Raw genomic sequence first — 15,966 nt, 5'->3', positions numbered from 1 at the left:
ATGGGCTGTGTTGGTAGGGACAGAGCAAAACCCCACTGATGCCGGGCGTACCCGGCCCCTCTCCTTGCAGGTACAGCCTCTTGGCTGTCTTCGCAGCCACTGATGGGGGCATCACCCGTGTCTTCCCTAACAAGTGAGTGTCGAGCCCGTGCGGTGACTTGTCTGCTCCTGCTGGGCAGTGACAGTGACAGTCATGGCTGTGGCTGCTCCCACCCAGGGCTGCAGATGACTGGGAGGAGGAACCAGAGCCCTTCAACGCCAGCTTCTACCGAAGGAGTCTGGACAACAAGGGCTACATCTTCAAGCCACCCTACCGGGATGGTGGGTGCCAGCCTGGGACAGCGAGGGGTGACACAGGCTACCAGGGGCTGGCTCCATGCATCCCCTGATGCATCCCCTGCCTTCCACAGCCGGCTACCGAGGGCTCGACCTGGAGAACAACACCATTGGGATCCTGGTGAGCACCGCTGTGGAGCTCAGCATCAAGGGCAAGACTCTGAAGCCAGCAGGTAGGCAGGGGGCTGAGTGCCCTGACGTCAGGCTGGGGGGGTCCTCATAACCCCTCCAGCACCAGGGCTCACCCTGTCTCCCCACTGCCCCAGTGGTGGGGGTGAAGCTGGACCTGGAGGCCTGGGCTGAGAAGTTCAAAGTGCTGGCGAGCAACCGGACGGACCGTGACCAGCTGGGCACCCGCCGAGTATGTCCTGGGGCTGGCACAGCACGGGAATGGGGATGGGGGGAGCTCTGCTTGTTGGTGAGCACTGCTGGGACGTGGTGCCTGTGGTTGCACCGGGTGTGTTCCTCCTGCACAGCCCTGCCTGTCACCCTGCTCGGGGCACCTGTCCCCAGCCCCTGGGGACACCACCCCGTGTGTCCCCTTCTGGCCAGGAGGACAGCTCTAGGGTGATGACCATCCTGCTAACCTGTCCCTCTGCCCTGGTTTCGGTTGACAGTGCGACCCCTCGACCAGCTGTGAGATGGACTGTGAGGCCAACAACAAGGTGGGTGGTGGGCAGGGGTGGGAGCAGCTGGTGGGGGAGTAGAGGGTGACTGGGAGGGCTCCCTGTCCCCTGCTCACCCTGCCTGGGCACCCACCCTGTCCCCTGTTGCTCCTGGAGCTCAGCCAGCCCCTGACCCACCTTTCAGCGATGAAGCCCCAGGGCTTGCCCTGTGAACTGTGGACCCCCCCGAGAGGGCTGTGAAGCCCCCCAGGGTGGTGGTGTCTCCTGCTCCCTGCACCCAGCACAGATGCTTCTGGCACCGAGATGCTTCTGAGCAGCCCCCAGACTTGGGGACACTGTGCTGGGCCTCCTGCCTGACAGCCCATCGCCCCCCACCCTGCCTGTCCTGCCTTGCCCTGGGCATGACTGGGGTGGATGACACTGCCCTCCTTCCCCAGGACCTCATCTGTGTCCTCATCGACGATGGGGGCTTCCTGGTGCTCTCCAACCAGGAGGACCACTGGTACCAGGTGAGCGGTGCCTGCAGCTCTCCTGAGCATGGGATGCCAGTGGGGAGCTGAGACCTCTGAGCTCGTGCCGGAGATGGCATGACACAGCCCCACTCAAGTCCCCACCGGGGGAGTCCCATGTCAACATGGTGTTTGGATGCAGACTCAGTGTCCCCATCCCAGGTGGGCAAGTTCTTCAGCGAAGTGGATGCCAACCTGATGTCTGCCCTCTACAACAACTCCTTCTACACCCGTAAGGAGTCCTATGACTTCCAGTCCGTCTGTGCCCCGGAGGCCCCAAGCAACACAGGCGCTGCACCCCGCGGTGTCTTTGTGGTGAGCACTCACAGGGCTGGTGGCTTCCAGGTGGTCTGTGATCTGGGGGGCCCATGAGTGTGTCCCCAGTGCCCTGCACGGGGACCTGCTGGCGATTGCCCTCTTCTTTGCCCACAGCCCACCGTGGCTGATCTCCTGAGCCTCGCCTGGTGGACTTCGGCTGCAGCCTGGTGAGTCCTGCCATGTCCCCTCTCCAGGGGCCATTTCCATTGGGGAGTGACACAGGGGTGTCCTTGGGGTTGGGACAGCTGATGTGGCCACGCTTTCCTTCCCCAGGTCCCTCTTCCAGCAGTTCCTGTACAGCCTCACCTACAGCAGCTGGTTCCAGACGGGTGAGTCCCCAGGGAGACCTGGTCTGGGGGTGGGCAGGGGCCGTGGCAGGGGTGCGTGGTGGGGGGGTTGGTGGCCCCTGTCCCATGGCGCTGTGCTGGCACAGAGGAGGTGGCAGGGGACGGCATGGAGGCCAGGGAGACGAGCTGCATCATGAAGCAGACGCAGTACTACTTCAGCACCGTCAACGCCACCTACAACGCCATCATCGACTGCGGCAACTGCTCCAGGTGGGTCCATCCCCGTGGTCCCACCCCCTGGTCAGGGCTGGGGACATCCCCCAGCCTGCCTTGCCGGGCCCCCTGCCCGCATGGGGGCCATAGGAGATGCCATGCAGCAGTTGAGGGGACTGTGGTACCTGGATGGGGGGACAGAGAGCAGCAGTAGTGTCCCCATGGGCTGGGTGCTGATGTCCCCAGGGCTCCTCCACATGGACATGGGCCCTGAAAGCCCATCAGAGTCCCTGGGCAGCCCCATAACATGGGGATGGGGAGGGATGTGGAGATGGGAATGGGGACAGGAATGAGGTTGAGGACAGGGATGGGGATGAGGTAGGGGACAGAGATGAGGTTAGGAACAGGGATGGGGAAGAGGATGAGGACAGGAGTGAAACTGTGGCTGGCTTAGCCTCCCCAGAGCCATGTGCTGGCAGGGCTGGCACTGGGGACTGGGAGAGATCAGGGCACAGGGTAACAGGGGTCCCCACTGCCATCGCACCCCCAGGCTTTTCCATGCACAGAGACTGGCTAACACCAACCTGCTCTTTGTGGTGGCTGATAAGCCCCTCTGCAGCCAGTGTGAGTCTGTCAAGCTGATGCAGGCAGAGGTAAGAGGTATCCTTTGGAGGCTGCATCCCACCGGGGTGTGGCAGAGGGAGCGGGGGACACGTGTGGTCCACAGGGCAGGCAGGGGGCAGGGAGCTGTGGGAGGTGGAGGGAGATAGCCTGTGACCAGAGAGGCTGGAGGTGGCCGCAGGGTGCCCCATAAGCCCTCGCTGCTGTGTCCCTGGTGGTTTCCTTGACCTGCAAAGCCCCCCCGAGGGACCCCAATCAGTGTGAGCTGGTGGACAGGCCCCGCTACCGGAAAGGCCCCCACATCTGCTTCGACTACAATGCAACAGTACGTGGAGTGCAGGGGGGAGCGGAGCTGGGGGGTCCCCTGGGAAGAGATGGGAGCAGGGGGTGCCCTCTGGGTGGGGGGGTATAGCCATGGGGTGTCCCCAAGGGAGCAAAGCTGTGGGGTGCTCCTATAGGGGAAATTTGGGCAGCAGGTTTCCCTTGAGCAGGGGACTGGAGCCATGAGGGGACCGCAGGGGAGCAGAGCAGGGTTCACCCCTGGGGAGAGATGGAGGGGTGAGTGCCCCCGCAGTGGGGGAGCAGAGCCATGGACTGTCCCCCTGAGGGGAACAGAGCCATGAGGGGGTGCTGGGGGTGCAGCGCTGTGGGGGCTCCCCCCTGACGGGGGTTTGGAGCCCGGGGAGGACCCAGGGTGGGGGGTCAGGAGCCTTGGGGTGCCCCGTGGGGAGATCAGAGCTATGAAGGGTCCTTAGGAGATCAATGCCATGGGGTGCCCTCCTGGGAGGAGAGCAGAGCCATGGGGGTCCCAAGGAGAGCAGCACGGTCGGTTGTTTGGGGGGGAGGGGGCTATGCCACAGGGACCCTAGAGCAGGAGGTGTAGCCAGGCTGCAGGGGGGTGGTGAGTGCCCCTTCCAGGGCAGTGGGTGCCCCTATGGGAGTCGAGGCACTGCTGGGGGTGCCCCATGGCCCCTCTCTCTTTGCCCACCCAGGAAGATACCTCAGACTGCGGCCGAGGGGCTTCCTTCGCCCCCTCCGTGGGGGTCCTGCTCTCCCTGCAGCTGCTGCTCCTCTACTCCAGCACCAGCCGGCACCCGCTGCCTCCGGCCGCCTGCCTTTAGCCCCCTGGCCGCCCCCGCCAGCTCTCTTTTCTTTCAACTTCCATCTCCATCCCCCTCCCCGGCCCGGTGGGGCGGGAGCGACGTCCCCTCCGCTGCCTCGGGGATCCCCGCGATGCCGCCCCGCTCTCCACACCGGCCGCAGCCAAAGAAGAGTCGGGGTGCGGGCAGGGGCTCCCCGGCAGAGCGGGGACCGGGCAGGGGCTCCCCGGCAGAGCGGGGACCGGGACGGTGCCCCGGCGTCGCGCCCTCCCGGCCGCTCGCACTCGGAAAAGTGGCGTCGGAGCCCTCCGCCCGCGACCCCCCCAGTCCACCTCGCCTATTTTTTTAGCCTGAAGATTTTAAAGCAGATCTTTCTACATCGAGTTTCCAACATTTTCACCTGGAGACAGGCGGGGTTTATTGTCAGCAACGAGGACATATGAAAGAAAAAAAAAAGGGGGTGGGGGGTGAAAAGGAAAAAAGAAAAAAAAAAAAAAAAAAAAAAAAAAAAAGAAAAAAGGACTTGACTTGACTGTGCGGGTCAGTAGTATTTGTTCCAGCGGTACCGGCCCCCGGGTGTGTGGGGCAGCTCCAGCATCCCTGCGGGCTGGGGCTGAGAGCAGGCAGGGGCAGGGCCAGGGGGCAGTGGCACAGTGGAGCCCTGGTCCCTGCACTTGGCTCAGCTATTCTTGGGCACAGATGTCGGGGTGAAAAGGAGGGGGGAAAATATTTTTTGTTTCTTTTCCGTTCTGCAGATCACTGTGAATCCTGCCCGCCCAGCCCTGTACCCCCCAGCCCTGCCCTGCCCCCCTCATCCTGCCAGAGGGACGTGCTGCTCCCCTGGGGGACATGGATGAGCTCTCGAGTGGGTCACACCACATGCCCCGCAGCGGGACATGCCGCACGTCCCTAGTGCCAAGTGGAGCGGGAGGTGCCACATATCCCCAGAGGGGACGTGCCAGGCCCCCCTGCCCGTCCCTCGGGTCACCGTCCATGGCGAGGGGAGCAGCCTCGGGGTGCTGCGGGGCCCTGGCTGGGGGGCACGCAGTGCTGGGGGGGCGGGAGGGGCTGGGGCTCGCACCGGGGAGCTCAGGTGGGAGTGTTTTGTCCCCCCCAGTCAAAATGCTGGGTGCCAAGGAGGGGACGAGGTAGCTGCTCAGCTCTGGCACCCCACTAACCCATCCAGAAGAGGTGCCGCAGGGCTGGGGGGGTCCAGCACAGGGTGCCCGGCCGTGACAGCCTGGGATGCCGCAGTGCAGGGGGTGCCATACCCATCACCCGTGCCCCCCACTGCTCCCAGCAGTGCTGGGGGTCCCTGCTCGGGCAGGCAGCCCTGGGGACCCTCACCCCCCTGGGCCACCCCGCTCAGAGCCACCCCATCAACCGGGTCCAGGGGAGCCCCCTCGGCACGGCCACCCCGGGGGGGCTTGGGAGGGTGCCAGGCGCTAATTAGTGCTGGGGGTTAATTAATGGTCATTCTGCTTGTAGCTTTTTCAGTGTGTGTTTGGTTACTGTCTCTGGGAACCGTGTTTGAACAGATGGCTCTGTGTTACCGGGAGTGTGTGTACTTCTGTAGTCTAGTTAGGTGCTCTGCCAGAAAACCACCACTATACATACCTATAAATATATACATATATAGTCTATTTTAAGTTAAAAACCAATGAGACGAAGGGGCGGCGTGGCCCCGGGCCCCCCCGTCCTGCCGGGGTTGCGTCCTGCCCTGTCCCTGCCCAAAAGCTTCTCTCTGCTCATTCAAAGGCGTTGGGTTTTTAAATTTATTTTCTTTAATTTATTTTTATTTTGTTGGGTTTCGATTTTTTTTTTTTTGTACAGAAGAGTTGGAAAACTTAAAAAAAAAAAAAGAACAAAAAAAAAAACAACAAAAAGACAATTTGTAAGATATCGTGCGTGTGACTCCTTGTAAAATATTTTCAAATGGTTTATTACAGAGACTCAGTTATTAAATAATGTTCATATTTTCACTTCACAGGCGGTGGCTGCATCATTGCCTGGGGGGGGGTGGGCACGGCCGGGGGGGGCACAGCATGTGGGGTGGCACAGGATATTTGGGGGGCTGCTGCCTTCACATGTGCTGCACCTCTGTGAGGCTGACAGGCAGGGATTTGGGCACAGGCAGGGATGCAGCAGAGCCGTGGGTTCGCAGAGCCCCACGCGCTGCACAGGAGGGCCTGGGGGGCAGCAGAGGCTCAGCCTCTTCCCAACCCCCCCCAGGCTCCCCCATCTCCTTCAGGACTGTGTTGCCCCTTCCCCAAATCCCCATGTCCACTCTCCCCACTCCACGTCCCCTTGTGTCTGTGTCTCCACAGCCCTGTCCCATGGGTTCAATGTCCCCGAGTGCCCCCTGTGCGCAGCCCACCCGTGTCCACGTCCCTTCTTCCCAGGGTTTGTGCCCCTCGTGTCCACCTCCCCACGACCGTCCCCATAACCATGTTCTGCCACCCAGACAGACGCCCATCCCCATGTCCCCCGTGTCCATGTGTCCCCAGCCGTTTGTCCCATGTCCCTCTGTGTCCATGTCCTCCCCGTTTGTCCCACATGCCCCCGGGCCATTTGTCCCGTGTCCCCTGATGTCCGTGTCACCCCTCATGTCCATGTCCCCTGAGCTGTTCATCCCATGTCCCCCGTGTCCATGTCCCCCCCGTGTCCATGCCACCCACCCACGTACATGTCTTCATGGCCGTTTGTCCTGCATCCCCCAGTGTCCCTGTCAGTCCCCGTGTCCATGTCCACTCGTGTCCGTGTCCCCTCCGCATACATGTCCCTCCCAGCCGTTTGTCCCTTGTCCTTCTGTGTCCATGTCGCTCCCGTGTCTGTATCCTCCCGGCCATCTGTCCCGTGTCCATGTCCCTCGACCTGTTTGTCCCATGTCCCCGCCGTGTCCGTATCCTCCCGGCGGTTTGTCCCGTGCCCCTCCTGTCCACGTCCCTCTGTGTGCATGACCCCCCCTCGTGTACGCGTCTTCACGGCCGTTTATCTCGTGTCCCCCCGATGTCTGCGTCACCCCTCCTGTCCGTGCCCCCCCCCCCGTACCCGTGTCCCCCCCCGTGTCCATGTCCCTCCCGTGTCCATGTTCCCCGTGTCACCCCACCATGTCCATATCCCCCCCGTGTCCATATCCCTCCCATGTCCGTGTCCCCCCCACCATCTCCGTGTCCCATCACGTTCCCGGACTACAAATCCCGACGTGCCTCGCGACGCCCCGGCTCAGCCCCCGCGGCGCGGCCCCGCCCCGTCGCGCGCGCCCCCGCGCAGGCGCAGCCGCGCTGTTTGTCCGCGCCCGGCCTGTCCCAGCAGCGGGGCCGAGCGCGGCCCGGCCCGGGCGGAGCGGCGGCAGCACCGGCAGCGGCACCGGGAGGGCGCGGGGGGGAGGCGGGCGGGGTGGGGGGGCTGGACAGCCCCCGAGGGGCCGCCCCGTCCCGCCTGTGGGGCCGAAGATGCGGCGGTACCTGCCGGTGGCCCGGCAGCACTTTCTGGCGGCACTGGCCGGCACCAGCGTGGTGGTGAAGTCGCTGAGCGCGGCCGCAGTGCTGCTGTACCTGCTCTCCTTCGGGCTGGACACGGCCTACGGGCTGGCGGTGACGCCGGGCTACCTGCTGCCCCCCAACTTCTGGGTGTGGACGCTGCTGACGCACGGGCTGGTGGAGCAGCGCGCCTGGGGGCTGGCGGCAGCGCTGGCCACGCTGGGGGCGGCGGGGCGGCTGCTGGAGCCCCTCTGGGGAGCCCTGGAGCTGCTCGTCTTCTTTGCCGTGGTGAACATCTCCGTGGGGCTCCTGGCGGCCCTCGCCTACTTCCTCACCTACGTGGCCTCCTTCCATCTCGACTACCTGTTCGCTGTGCGCATCCACGGCGGGCTGGGCTTCCTCGGCGGGGTCCTCGTGGCCCTCAAGCAGACGATGGGGGACAGCACCGTGCTGAAGGTGCCTCAGGTCAGGATGAAGGCTGTGCCCATGCTCCTGCTCCTCCTCCTGGCTCTGCTGCGGCTCGCTGCCCTCGTCGAGAGCAATGTACTGGCCTCGTACGGCTTCGGGCTCCTCTCCAGCTGGGTCTATCTCCGCTTCTACCAGCGGCACAGTAGGGGCCGCGGAGACATGTCTGACCACTTCGCCTTCGCCACTTTCTTCCCCGAGATCCTGCAGCCCGTGGTGGGTCTGGTGGCCAACCTGGTGCACGGCGTCCTGGTGAAGGTGCGGGTGTGCCGCAAGACCGTCAAGCGATACGACGTGGGCGCCCCGTCCTCCATCACCATCAGCCTGCCGGGCACGGACCCCCAGGACGCTGAGAGGAGAAGGTACCGCCCGCCCTGCTGCCGTTGGGATCGTGTGTTCAGGGACATGCGAGGGTCGGGTTAAAATCCGAGCAAGGAGGAGGGGGTAGGTTTAGGTGCAGGTTGCTAAGCAGGGACCGTCTGCATGGGGGCTACCCTGCCACGGAGGTGGTGAGGAGCATTTCCCGGGGCTGGTGGGATGTTATCCTGCTCTCCAAGATGTGGAGCAGCGGGGAGATGCTGGGGAAGGGGCAGACAGGGTTTGGGGGCCCTGCAGAAGGAAGGGGACAGCCTGGGGAGGTGCCAGCCCCGGCTCACGGCAGTCTTGCACCCCCCCCGGCACAGGGGAAGGCAGTGAGTCAGCCCCACGCCCCAGCCCTCCTGCACATCCGGCATTGGCCCTCCTGACTCCTAGCAGGAGGGTTTGGACAAGGCGTTCGCATTCCTTTTTCCCTGCCCTGTTTTATGCCTCTTCCCCATTCCCAGAGCAGCCCGTGCGCTCCCTGACAGCCTCCGAGCGCACCACGTGGCGCAAAAACTCGTGTGTGTAGTCTGGGAGCCTGTGTGAGTGTCTGTGGAGCAGTCCTGTGTGCTCCGGGTCGTCCCCAGTGCTGCTGAATCCACCCTTTCCTGCTGGGAAGGAGCCAGGGCCAGGCTCGCACAGTGCCCCGTGGGGCAGAGCCGTCAGCCCCTGCCCTGCCCCTTGGACCCGGGGTTAACCAGGTGTGCCCTTGCCCCGCAGGCAGCTGGCCCTGAAGGCTCTGAACGAGCGGCTGAAGCGCGTGGAGGACCAGTCGGCCTGGCCCAGCATGGAGGATGAGGAGGAGGAGGCAGCGGCGGCCAAGGCTGACACTCCACTGCTGCCCGACCCCAGCGCGGCCGGCAAGAGCCCCGGCCAGGAGTCCAACCTCATCAGCTTCCAGGATGCCCCGGCCCAGCTGTGACCGGCCCCCCTCCCGCCCTGTCTCCCTTGGAGAGCTGCTAATCCCCCTTGTATCCCGCACGGCTGGGAGCTGGGACTCCTCCCGTGGCACAGGCAGGGGGACACCTCATTCCAGCAACGCTTTGCTGCTGCTCGTGGCCAGCACCAGGCACCCGGGACGGTGACACTGCCGCCACCGCGAGGACAGGGATTGCTGGAGCCGCTCCCCTCGGCGCGGGCCAGGCCGTGGAGTCAGCACAGTCAGTGGGGGCTATCCCGGGACAGGGACACGGGGCTGATCCCCACCCCAACGCCGCTGCGCTCGCCCTTGTGGGATAGAAGTCAGCTTTTCCTCTGTGCCAGGGCTTGGCCAGAGCACTCAACACTTATTTCCTCCCTTCTGAAGGTAGTTTTGTCCTGAACTGAGGGAATGGGAAGGCTGGTGGGTTTCTTTTCCAGATGTCTTTCCCATGGGGAGCCTCCCACCACCCTGGCAGGAGTTTGCTGGGACCAGTGAGAAGTTGGGCAGGGAGGACAGGCCACTGGTCAGGAAGGGGCCACCCAGCCCCTCACAGCAGTGGTCCAGCACTGCCAGCTCCAGGCTTTCTGCAGTGGGGATTCTCTGCTCCTCCCTCTCCTGCCCCCCTCCCCCTGCGAGGAGCCAGTGCCCTTGGCTGCTCCCCGGCTAATCCGTTTGTCAGATTACACTAGAAGCTGGAATTAAATTTTTATGGTGGGGCTCTCGCTGCTTCCTCCAGCAGCAGGTTTTCTTTCCTGCAGGTAGAATATGGGCTCCCCCCTTCTCTTTCCCTCCCTCTGTGTTGGTGGTTTTTTTTTTTTCCTGAATGGAGAGGATGCTCCCTGCGACAGCCTCCTCACAGCTCCTGATCCAGTGGGCAATTCCCAGCCCGGGATGCAGGTCAGCGGTATCGTGATTATTTTTTTAAAGGACCACACGAGAAGGTTTTGTCAAACAGGAAGAACACGGACATTTGGGTATCAATAAAGATTTCTTTGAAAGAGTTGGCTCCTGCAGCAGAGCACGGGCAGGGCGGGGGGCCCAGCCCAGAGCAGCCCCTGAGGCTCTTGCCAGGAGCCTGGGCAGGGGGTTTCTTCCCAGGTGCTCCCAGCAGGTTGGGAAAGACCCTTTGAAAGGAGGAGGTGGGAAATCTACAGGGGGGATGTGTGCCAGCACCCCAAAAAGTCATGTTCCCCCCCCAAGCAGTAAAGAGGGCTTGTTGCACTGTAGCTGCCTGAAATTTTTATTGAATAAAAGCTCTGGATACAGAGGAATTTTTCAGCCTGGGAGCCGCTCCCAGCTCTCCAGCCCTGCCAGGAGCAGGATATGTGCTGAGGAGTTGCAGACAGAGCCTCACAGCAGCCCCAAGGGTGGGCAGGCTGGGAGAAAGGCTGTTATGCCAGCAAGGAGGTCCCTTCCTGCCCTCCCAAGGGCTCGTCCCCCAGGCCTGTGCCTCCCCCCATGCTCACACTGTTCCCTGTGCCCCTCCAAAGGACAAAATGCCTTTGCTGGCTGCAGGTTCATAGCCTGGCTCAGTCATTTGCTCTGTAAACTGACCCCACCTCAACAAGCCGAGGCTGTGCTGCCCCAGCCTGGAGAGGGGTTTGTGCGTGGCAGCGAGTGCCCAGACCCGTGGCCTCAGGGCAGGGCCGGCTGCTCTGGTGCCGGGGAGCCCTCGTGCCATGGGGACACACGTGCTCCTGTACCATTTCCTCGGGTGCCACCACCCTGCCCCAGCCCTCCCAGGGCCAAAGCCACAACCGTGCCCTGTGCTTTCCTGGCCAAGCTGCCCCCGTGGCAGGAGAGGCAGTGTGGTGCCCACTGTGGCCTCCCAGGAGAGAGAGGGGACTTCCCTGCCCTCCTCACTAGGATGACTCCTGTCCTGCCTGCTCGAAAGCAGTCCTTGTGTGGGAATGGGAAAGGAGCAGGAATCCTGAGCGAACCCTCCATTTCCCAGCACTGAGCACCGAGCTGCTGCAGGGACCAGCAGCTTCACCTGTGCTGGGAAATGTCCCCATCGGGGCGGGTGGGGGTGTCACACACACATTGTAGCTGACACTAAGGACAATCCAGGACCAATAAGAGACAAGGAAGTAGAAACAAAGTTCAAGGAGACCCTGTGCAAGCAGGGGGGGCTGTGAGGGGGAGCCCCGGCCTCACCAGCTCGCTCAGGGGGTTCAGTTGTGCGCCAGGCCCTCAGTGCTGGCTCCGCTTGCGGTACAGGTACGCGTTGCTCACCTGGTTCATGATCACCAGGCTGGTGAGGAGGGGGCACAGCATGGCCAGGTACCAGGAGATGCCGGTCACCGCCGTGGTGAACCAGAGTGAGCACATGCCCAGCATGAGGCTAGCACAGCCCAGCAGGTAGCCCACCAGCCCGGAGGTGGCGTGGTACAGCTTGAGCTTGGCCAGCGTCCAGTTCTTCATCAGCTTAGGGTAGAGCAGGAGCACGCCCCCGGCGCACTGCCCCCCTGCGTACAGCACGGCCACCAGCCCCGTCAGCCCGTGCCAGGTGACAAAGTGGCCCTTGCCGTTCAGGTGCTTGTTGTAGGTGATGATTCCCAGCCCCAGGAGCGCGCAGAGCAGAGCGAGCAGCTGCAGCACCCAGTGTGCCCGCACCCGCACCTTGCGGGAGAAGGAGCGCAGCAGCGAGGTCTCCGGGGAGAAGATCAGCAGCGCCTCCGTCATCAGGAACGAGAACTGGGAAGGCAGAGGGCAGCAGGGTTGGCACCGGCCGAGCAGCCACCCCTCCCCCAAGGAAACCGAGGCTCGGCTTCCCGGCTCCCGGGGGCTCCCGGGGCTCAGCCTCGCACCGCCCGGGGGCTCCGCCGGCACAGTCCCTGCCTCTGCCACGGTGCCCGGGGCGGCGGGACTTACCGCGAGCGCCATGAGCAGCGGGTGCCAGGAGAACAGACCTGCAAGGGAAGGGCAGGGTGAAATGAGCGGGGAGGTCCGGCCCGGCCGCCCCCCCGCTGCCCCGGTTCCGGCCCCGCGGCACTCACTGGATCCGGGCCGCGCCAGCACGGCCACGGCGGCGGGGAAGCCCAGCGCCACGAGGTGCGCGGCGGCGCCGGCGGCGACGCGGAGCGAGCGGTACAGGCGGGACTCGGTCTCGGCCGTCAGGGCCATGTTGGCCGGGCGGGCGGAGCGGCCGCCGCCAACACTGCCGGGCCGCGGCGCGGGCCGCTATTGGCCAAGCCGGGCTGTCCGTCAGCGCTAGAGCCCGCCCTCGCCGCCGCTGAGTGGCGGGAGGAGCTGTCGCTACGGTGGCCGGCGGGGTTGGGCCGTTCGCTGCGGTGCCGCCATGGGCGGGCGGATCGAGTGCGTGTTCTTCAGCGAGTTCCACCCCACGCTGGGGCCCAAGATCACCTACCAGGTGCAGGACGAGGGGCCGGGAGCGGGCGGGTTGGGACTAGGGCACGGGAGCGCCCGTGGGGGAGAAATGGGGACAGGGACAGCGGTGGCGGCTGCTCCCCGGGGTTCGGCTGGAACGGAGTCTCCTGTGCCTCCGCAGGTCCCGGAGGATTTCATCTCCCGGGAGCTGTTCGACACCATCCAGGTGTACGTGATCACGAAGCCCGAGCTGCAGAACAAACTGATCACCGTGTGAGTGCAGAGCCCCGGTCCCTTCCCCGCTGGGTGGGGGTGACATCGCGGTGCTGTGACAGTGCCAGGTCTCAGGGGGTGCTATCCCCGTGGCCAGCAGGTTCGCTGCCGTGCCTGCAGGTACCCGTGCAGGGGTGGGTGTCTGATTTGGGGGTGGCTGGTGCTGCGTGTGCTGCTCCGTCAGCCTCGAATCCAGGGAAGCCAAACGAGTCAGGAGAGCTGTGCTGCTTTTGAAGGGAAACTGTTTTCTTCTCCGATGACTGACTCTTCCTCCCCCTTCTTCAGAGTGTGTTTTGCACTCTTAGCGTGGAGGGATTAGCCATCATATTTCCTGCAAACTAGAGAAGCCCCCACCTCCACAGCCGACCAGGAGCTGTCCTTGTGCGGGGCTGAGATCTCCCCGAGGCTGTGGGTGCAGGTTTTATGTGTCTTCCTGCAGGACAGCCATGGAGAAGAAGCTGATCGGCTGCCCCGTGTGCATCGAGCACAAGAAGTACAGCAGGAACGCTCTGCTCTTCAACCTGGGCTTCGTGTGCGACGCCAGAGCCAAGGCCTGTGCCCTGGAGCCCATTGTGAAGAAGCTGGCTGGCTACCTCACCACCCTCGAGGTGAAACTCGAGCCTGGCTGCCTCCCGATCCTCCCCACAGGGTGTGGACACCCCACTGGTGTCCTGGAGCACATCCTGGGGTACTGGGCATTGCTGGGAAGGGCACTGTACTGGTTTTACCAACTTTAAGATCACTTGAATTTTAAGGGAGAAGGGGATCCAGATTCCTATAGCCTGTTGGAGGAGCTGACGCGGTTTTCTGCTCTTTCTAGCTGGAAAGTGGCTTCATCTCCAACGAGGAGAGTAAACAGAAGCTGGTCCCCATCATGACCATCCTGCTGGAGGAGCTGAATGCCAAAGGGAAGTGCACCCTGCCCATAGGTATGGCAGCTGTGCTGGCCCAGGAGCAGGGCTGGGTGGTGCTGGGGGGGGCAGCTGGGCTATCCCCTGCCTGGGTCTGCTCTGCCTGTGCTGCTCCCAGAAGCTCCCTGCCTGTCTATGCTTGGAGCTGGGGGTGTCTGAGCCAGCCTTGCCCTGGGTGGCCCAGAGGGATGGGTGGGATGGGGTTAATGGGCTGTAAACACCTTGTTCCATGTGGCATCGTGCTGTCCTGGGGCTGATGGTTGTGAGCTCCAGAGGGAACACAGGTTTCCATGGGGATTGAGCCTTTCCCTTTTCCTGGGCAGATGAGTCCAACACCATCCACCTGAAGGTGATCGAGCAGCGCCCAGACCCCCCCATCGTGCAGGAGTACGATGTCCCCGTCTTCACCCAAGACAAGGATGACTTCTTCAACTCCCAGTGGGATCTCACCACGCAGCAGGTCTGTGTGCTTTACCATGGCAGCAGGCTTTGAAAGGGAGATGTTTCCAGACTGCCTGGGCAGTTGGGCTGTCCTGGAGATCACCACAATAATGAGCAGAGTTTGGTGCCCCTCTGGTCTTTGTGCTGCGAGCAAACCATTCACCCAGCATGAGCATAAAGCACTGCTGGGGATGGAGCTGCCCAGACACAGAGGAGGTTCTTGGGCTTCAGGGTGATGCCTGGGGCCTCTCTGATCTCTTCCCTCTTAGCTCTTGCCTCCTCCCCTCCCAGATCCTGCCCTACATAGACGGCTTTCGGCACGTCCAGAAGATTTCCGCGGAAGCCGACGTGGAGCTGAACCTGGTGCGGATCGCCGTGCAGAACCTGCTGTGAGTGCCTGGAGGGGCCTGGACAGCTCGAGGAGGTGGGTGGGGGCTGGCAGAGAAGGTTTCTCACGTCTCCCTGTCCATCTGCAGGTACTATGGGGTTGTCACACTTGTCTCCATACTCCAGGTGGGTCAGGCCGTGGTACTGTGAGCGGGATTTGGGCGTGGCTGTGCCATTGGAGTGGCTGTGTTGGGGGGACAACAGGGTGGGAGTGGGCTGGGTCTGTCTCTTGGAGTCACAGCTGAACAGAGCTGGTTTTCCCTCATCCTCCAGTACTCCAATGTCTACTGCACCACTCCAAAGGTCCAGGACCTGGTGGATGACAAATGTCTCCAGGAAGAGTGTCTGTCCTACGTCACCAAGCAAGGTACAGTGACCCCACCTGGGGCTGCTGGCAGACAGGGAGTCGTGCAGGGGGACAGGGCAGCTAACTGGTGACTTGTCTCTGCAGGGCACAAGCGAGCCAGCCTCAGGGATGTCTTCCAGCTGTACTGCGGGCTGAGCCCTGGCACCACCGTGAGAGACCTCATCTCCCGCTACACCGTGCAGCTCCAGAGGGTGGACGAGAGGTCAGAGCTCTCCTGCCCAGTCCCCAAGGGCAGTGGTGACACCAGGGGTGGCAGGGACAGTGTGGGGGAGCAAGCAGGGAGTAGCCAATCCCTGCGTCTCTAGGGTAGGAAACATGAGGCATTGATGGGGCATGGTGGAACCAGAAGGGACTGCAGGGAGTCGGGGTGTTTGGCACCCCGGCACTGTGGTCCCAGTCTCTTCCCTCCTCGTCCCTAGGAGGCTTATCCAGTTTGGTTTGATGAAGGGCCTTATCCGGAGGCTCCAGAAATACCCCGTGAAGGTCACGCGGGACGAGCGGAGCCACCCGGCCCGGCTGTACACAGGCTGCCACAGCTACGACGAGATCTGCTGCAAGACCGGTACGGATCCGGGCTCCACGCGGGCCCCAGGGCCGGCGGGAGACACGGGAACGTCTGCCTGCCCAGGACTGTATGCTGGTTTGGGGATCTCACCCTTTGGGAGCCCTCAGAACACAGGGAGATGGGACTGTGGGTGAGGCTCTGTGCCAAGCTGGGCTGCCGAGCCCATGGTGCCAGGGGCAGGGCTGGGGAGCCCACCTGACACCAGTGCCGGGCACCCCACTGACACCCCACTAACACGCGCTGCCTTCCCCTCCAGGCATGAGTTACAAGGAGCTGGATGAGCGCCTGGAGAACGACCCCAACATCATCGTGTGCTGGAAGTGACGGCGGGGGCGGCCCGCACCAGACCCCGCGTGTCCCCCGTGTCCCCCCAACCGCGCGTGTCCCCCGTGGGTCCCCCGTTCCTCCGCGCCAGCAGGGGGCAGCAGAGGCCGCCCGCGGCCAGTCCTCCGC

General features: G+C 63.4%; 4 protein-coding genes across 4 annotated transcripts in view; 3 read left to right on the top strand and 1 right to left on the bottom strand.

Moving 5' to 3' along the window:
- CACNA2D2 (calcium voltage-gated channel auxiliary subunit alpha2delta 2) overlaps positions 1–5,997 on the top strand; it is a gene marked incomplete at its 5' end in the record, with an annotated part of 162,292 nt that extends 156,295 nt beyond the window's left edge. Inside the window, 13 exons of the mRNA XM_039378700.1 lie at positions 71–133; positions 218–321; positions 411–509; positions 603–697; positions 954–1,001; positions 1,400–1,471; positions 1,634–1,786; positions 1,904–1,956; positions 2,063–2,118; positions 2,223–2,346; positions 2,840–2,949; positions 3,147–3,235; positions 3,903–5,997. Coding sequence (XP_039234634.1) covers positions 71–133; positions 218–321; positions 411–509; positions 603–697; positions 954–1,001; positions 1,400–1,471; positions 1,634–1,786; positions 1,904–1,956; positions 2,063–2,118; positions 2,223–2,346; positions 2,840–2,949; positions 3,147–3,235; positions 3,903–4,031 — 1,195 coding nt within the window. The remainder of the gene's footprint in view (positions 1–70; positions 134–217; positions 322–410; positions 510–602; positions 698–953; positions 1,002–1,399; positions 1,472–1,633; positions 1,787–1,903; positions 1,957–2,062; positions 2,119–2,222; positions 2,347–2,839; positions 2,950–3,146; positions 3,236–3,902) is intronic.
- A 1,299-nt stretch (positions 5,998–7,296) lies between these two features.
- On the top strand, positions 7,297–10,239 carry TMEM115 (transmembrane protein 115). The gene is made up of 2 exons (XM_027710050.2): positions 7,297–8,319; positions 9,038–10,239. The coding sequence occupies exons 1-2, from the start codon at positions 7,466–7,468 to the stop codon at positions 9,237–9,239; spliced, it is 1,056 nt and encodes a 351-aa protein (XP_027565851.1). The 5' UTR covers positions 7,297–7,465; the 3' UTR covers positions 9,240–10,239.
- Positions 10,240–10,458: 219 nt separating this feature from the next.
- Positions 10,459–12,402, bottom strand: LOC113982114 (cytochrome b561 domain-containing protein 2). Its single transcript, XM_027710051.2, has 3 exons — positions 12,239–12,402; positions 12,114–12,151; positions 10,459–11,936 (listed from the first exon to the last, which is right to left on the bottom strand). Exons 1-3 carry the CDS (start codon positions 12,363–12,365, stop codon positions 11,433–11,435), a joined length of 669 nt encoding a protein of 222 aa, XP_027565852.1. The 5' UTR covers positions 12,366–12,402; the 3' UTR covers positions 10,459–11,432.
- Positions 12,403–12,507: 105 nt separating this feature from the next.
- Positions 12,508–15,861, top strand: NPRL2 (NPR2 like, GATOR1 complex subunit). The gene is made up of 11 exons (XM_027710049.2): positions 12,508–12,612; positions 12,751–12,842; positions 13,282–13,450; positions 13,663–13,771; positions 14,077–14,213; positions 14,486–14,583; positions 14,671–14,707; positions 14,855–14,948; positions 15,033–15,150; positions 15,368–15,510; positions 15,770–15,861. Exons 1-11 carry the CDS (start codon positions 12,541–12,543, stop codon positions 15,835–15,837), a joined length of 1,137 nt encoding a protein of 378 aa, XP_027565850.1. The 5' UTR covers positions 12,508–12,540; the 3' UTR covers positions 15,838–15,861.
- Positions 15,862–15,966: the final 105 nt, after the last annotated feature.

This window comes from Pipra filicauda, unplaced genomic scaffold (assembly GCF_003945595.2).
Source record: "Pipra filicauda isolate LSUMZ 115617 unplaced genomic scaffold, ASM394559v2 scaffold103_size3290846_pilon, whole genome shotgun sequence".
NCBI classification, from domain to species: domain Eukaryota; kingdom Metazoa; phylum Chordata; class Aves; order Passeriformes; family Pipridae; genus Pipra; species Pipra filicauda.
Note: the sequence above shows the minus strand (reverse complement) of the source record. Positions and strands in the feature narration are given on the sequence as shown.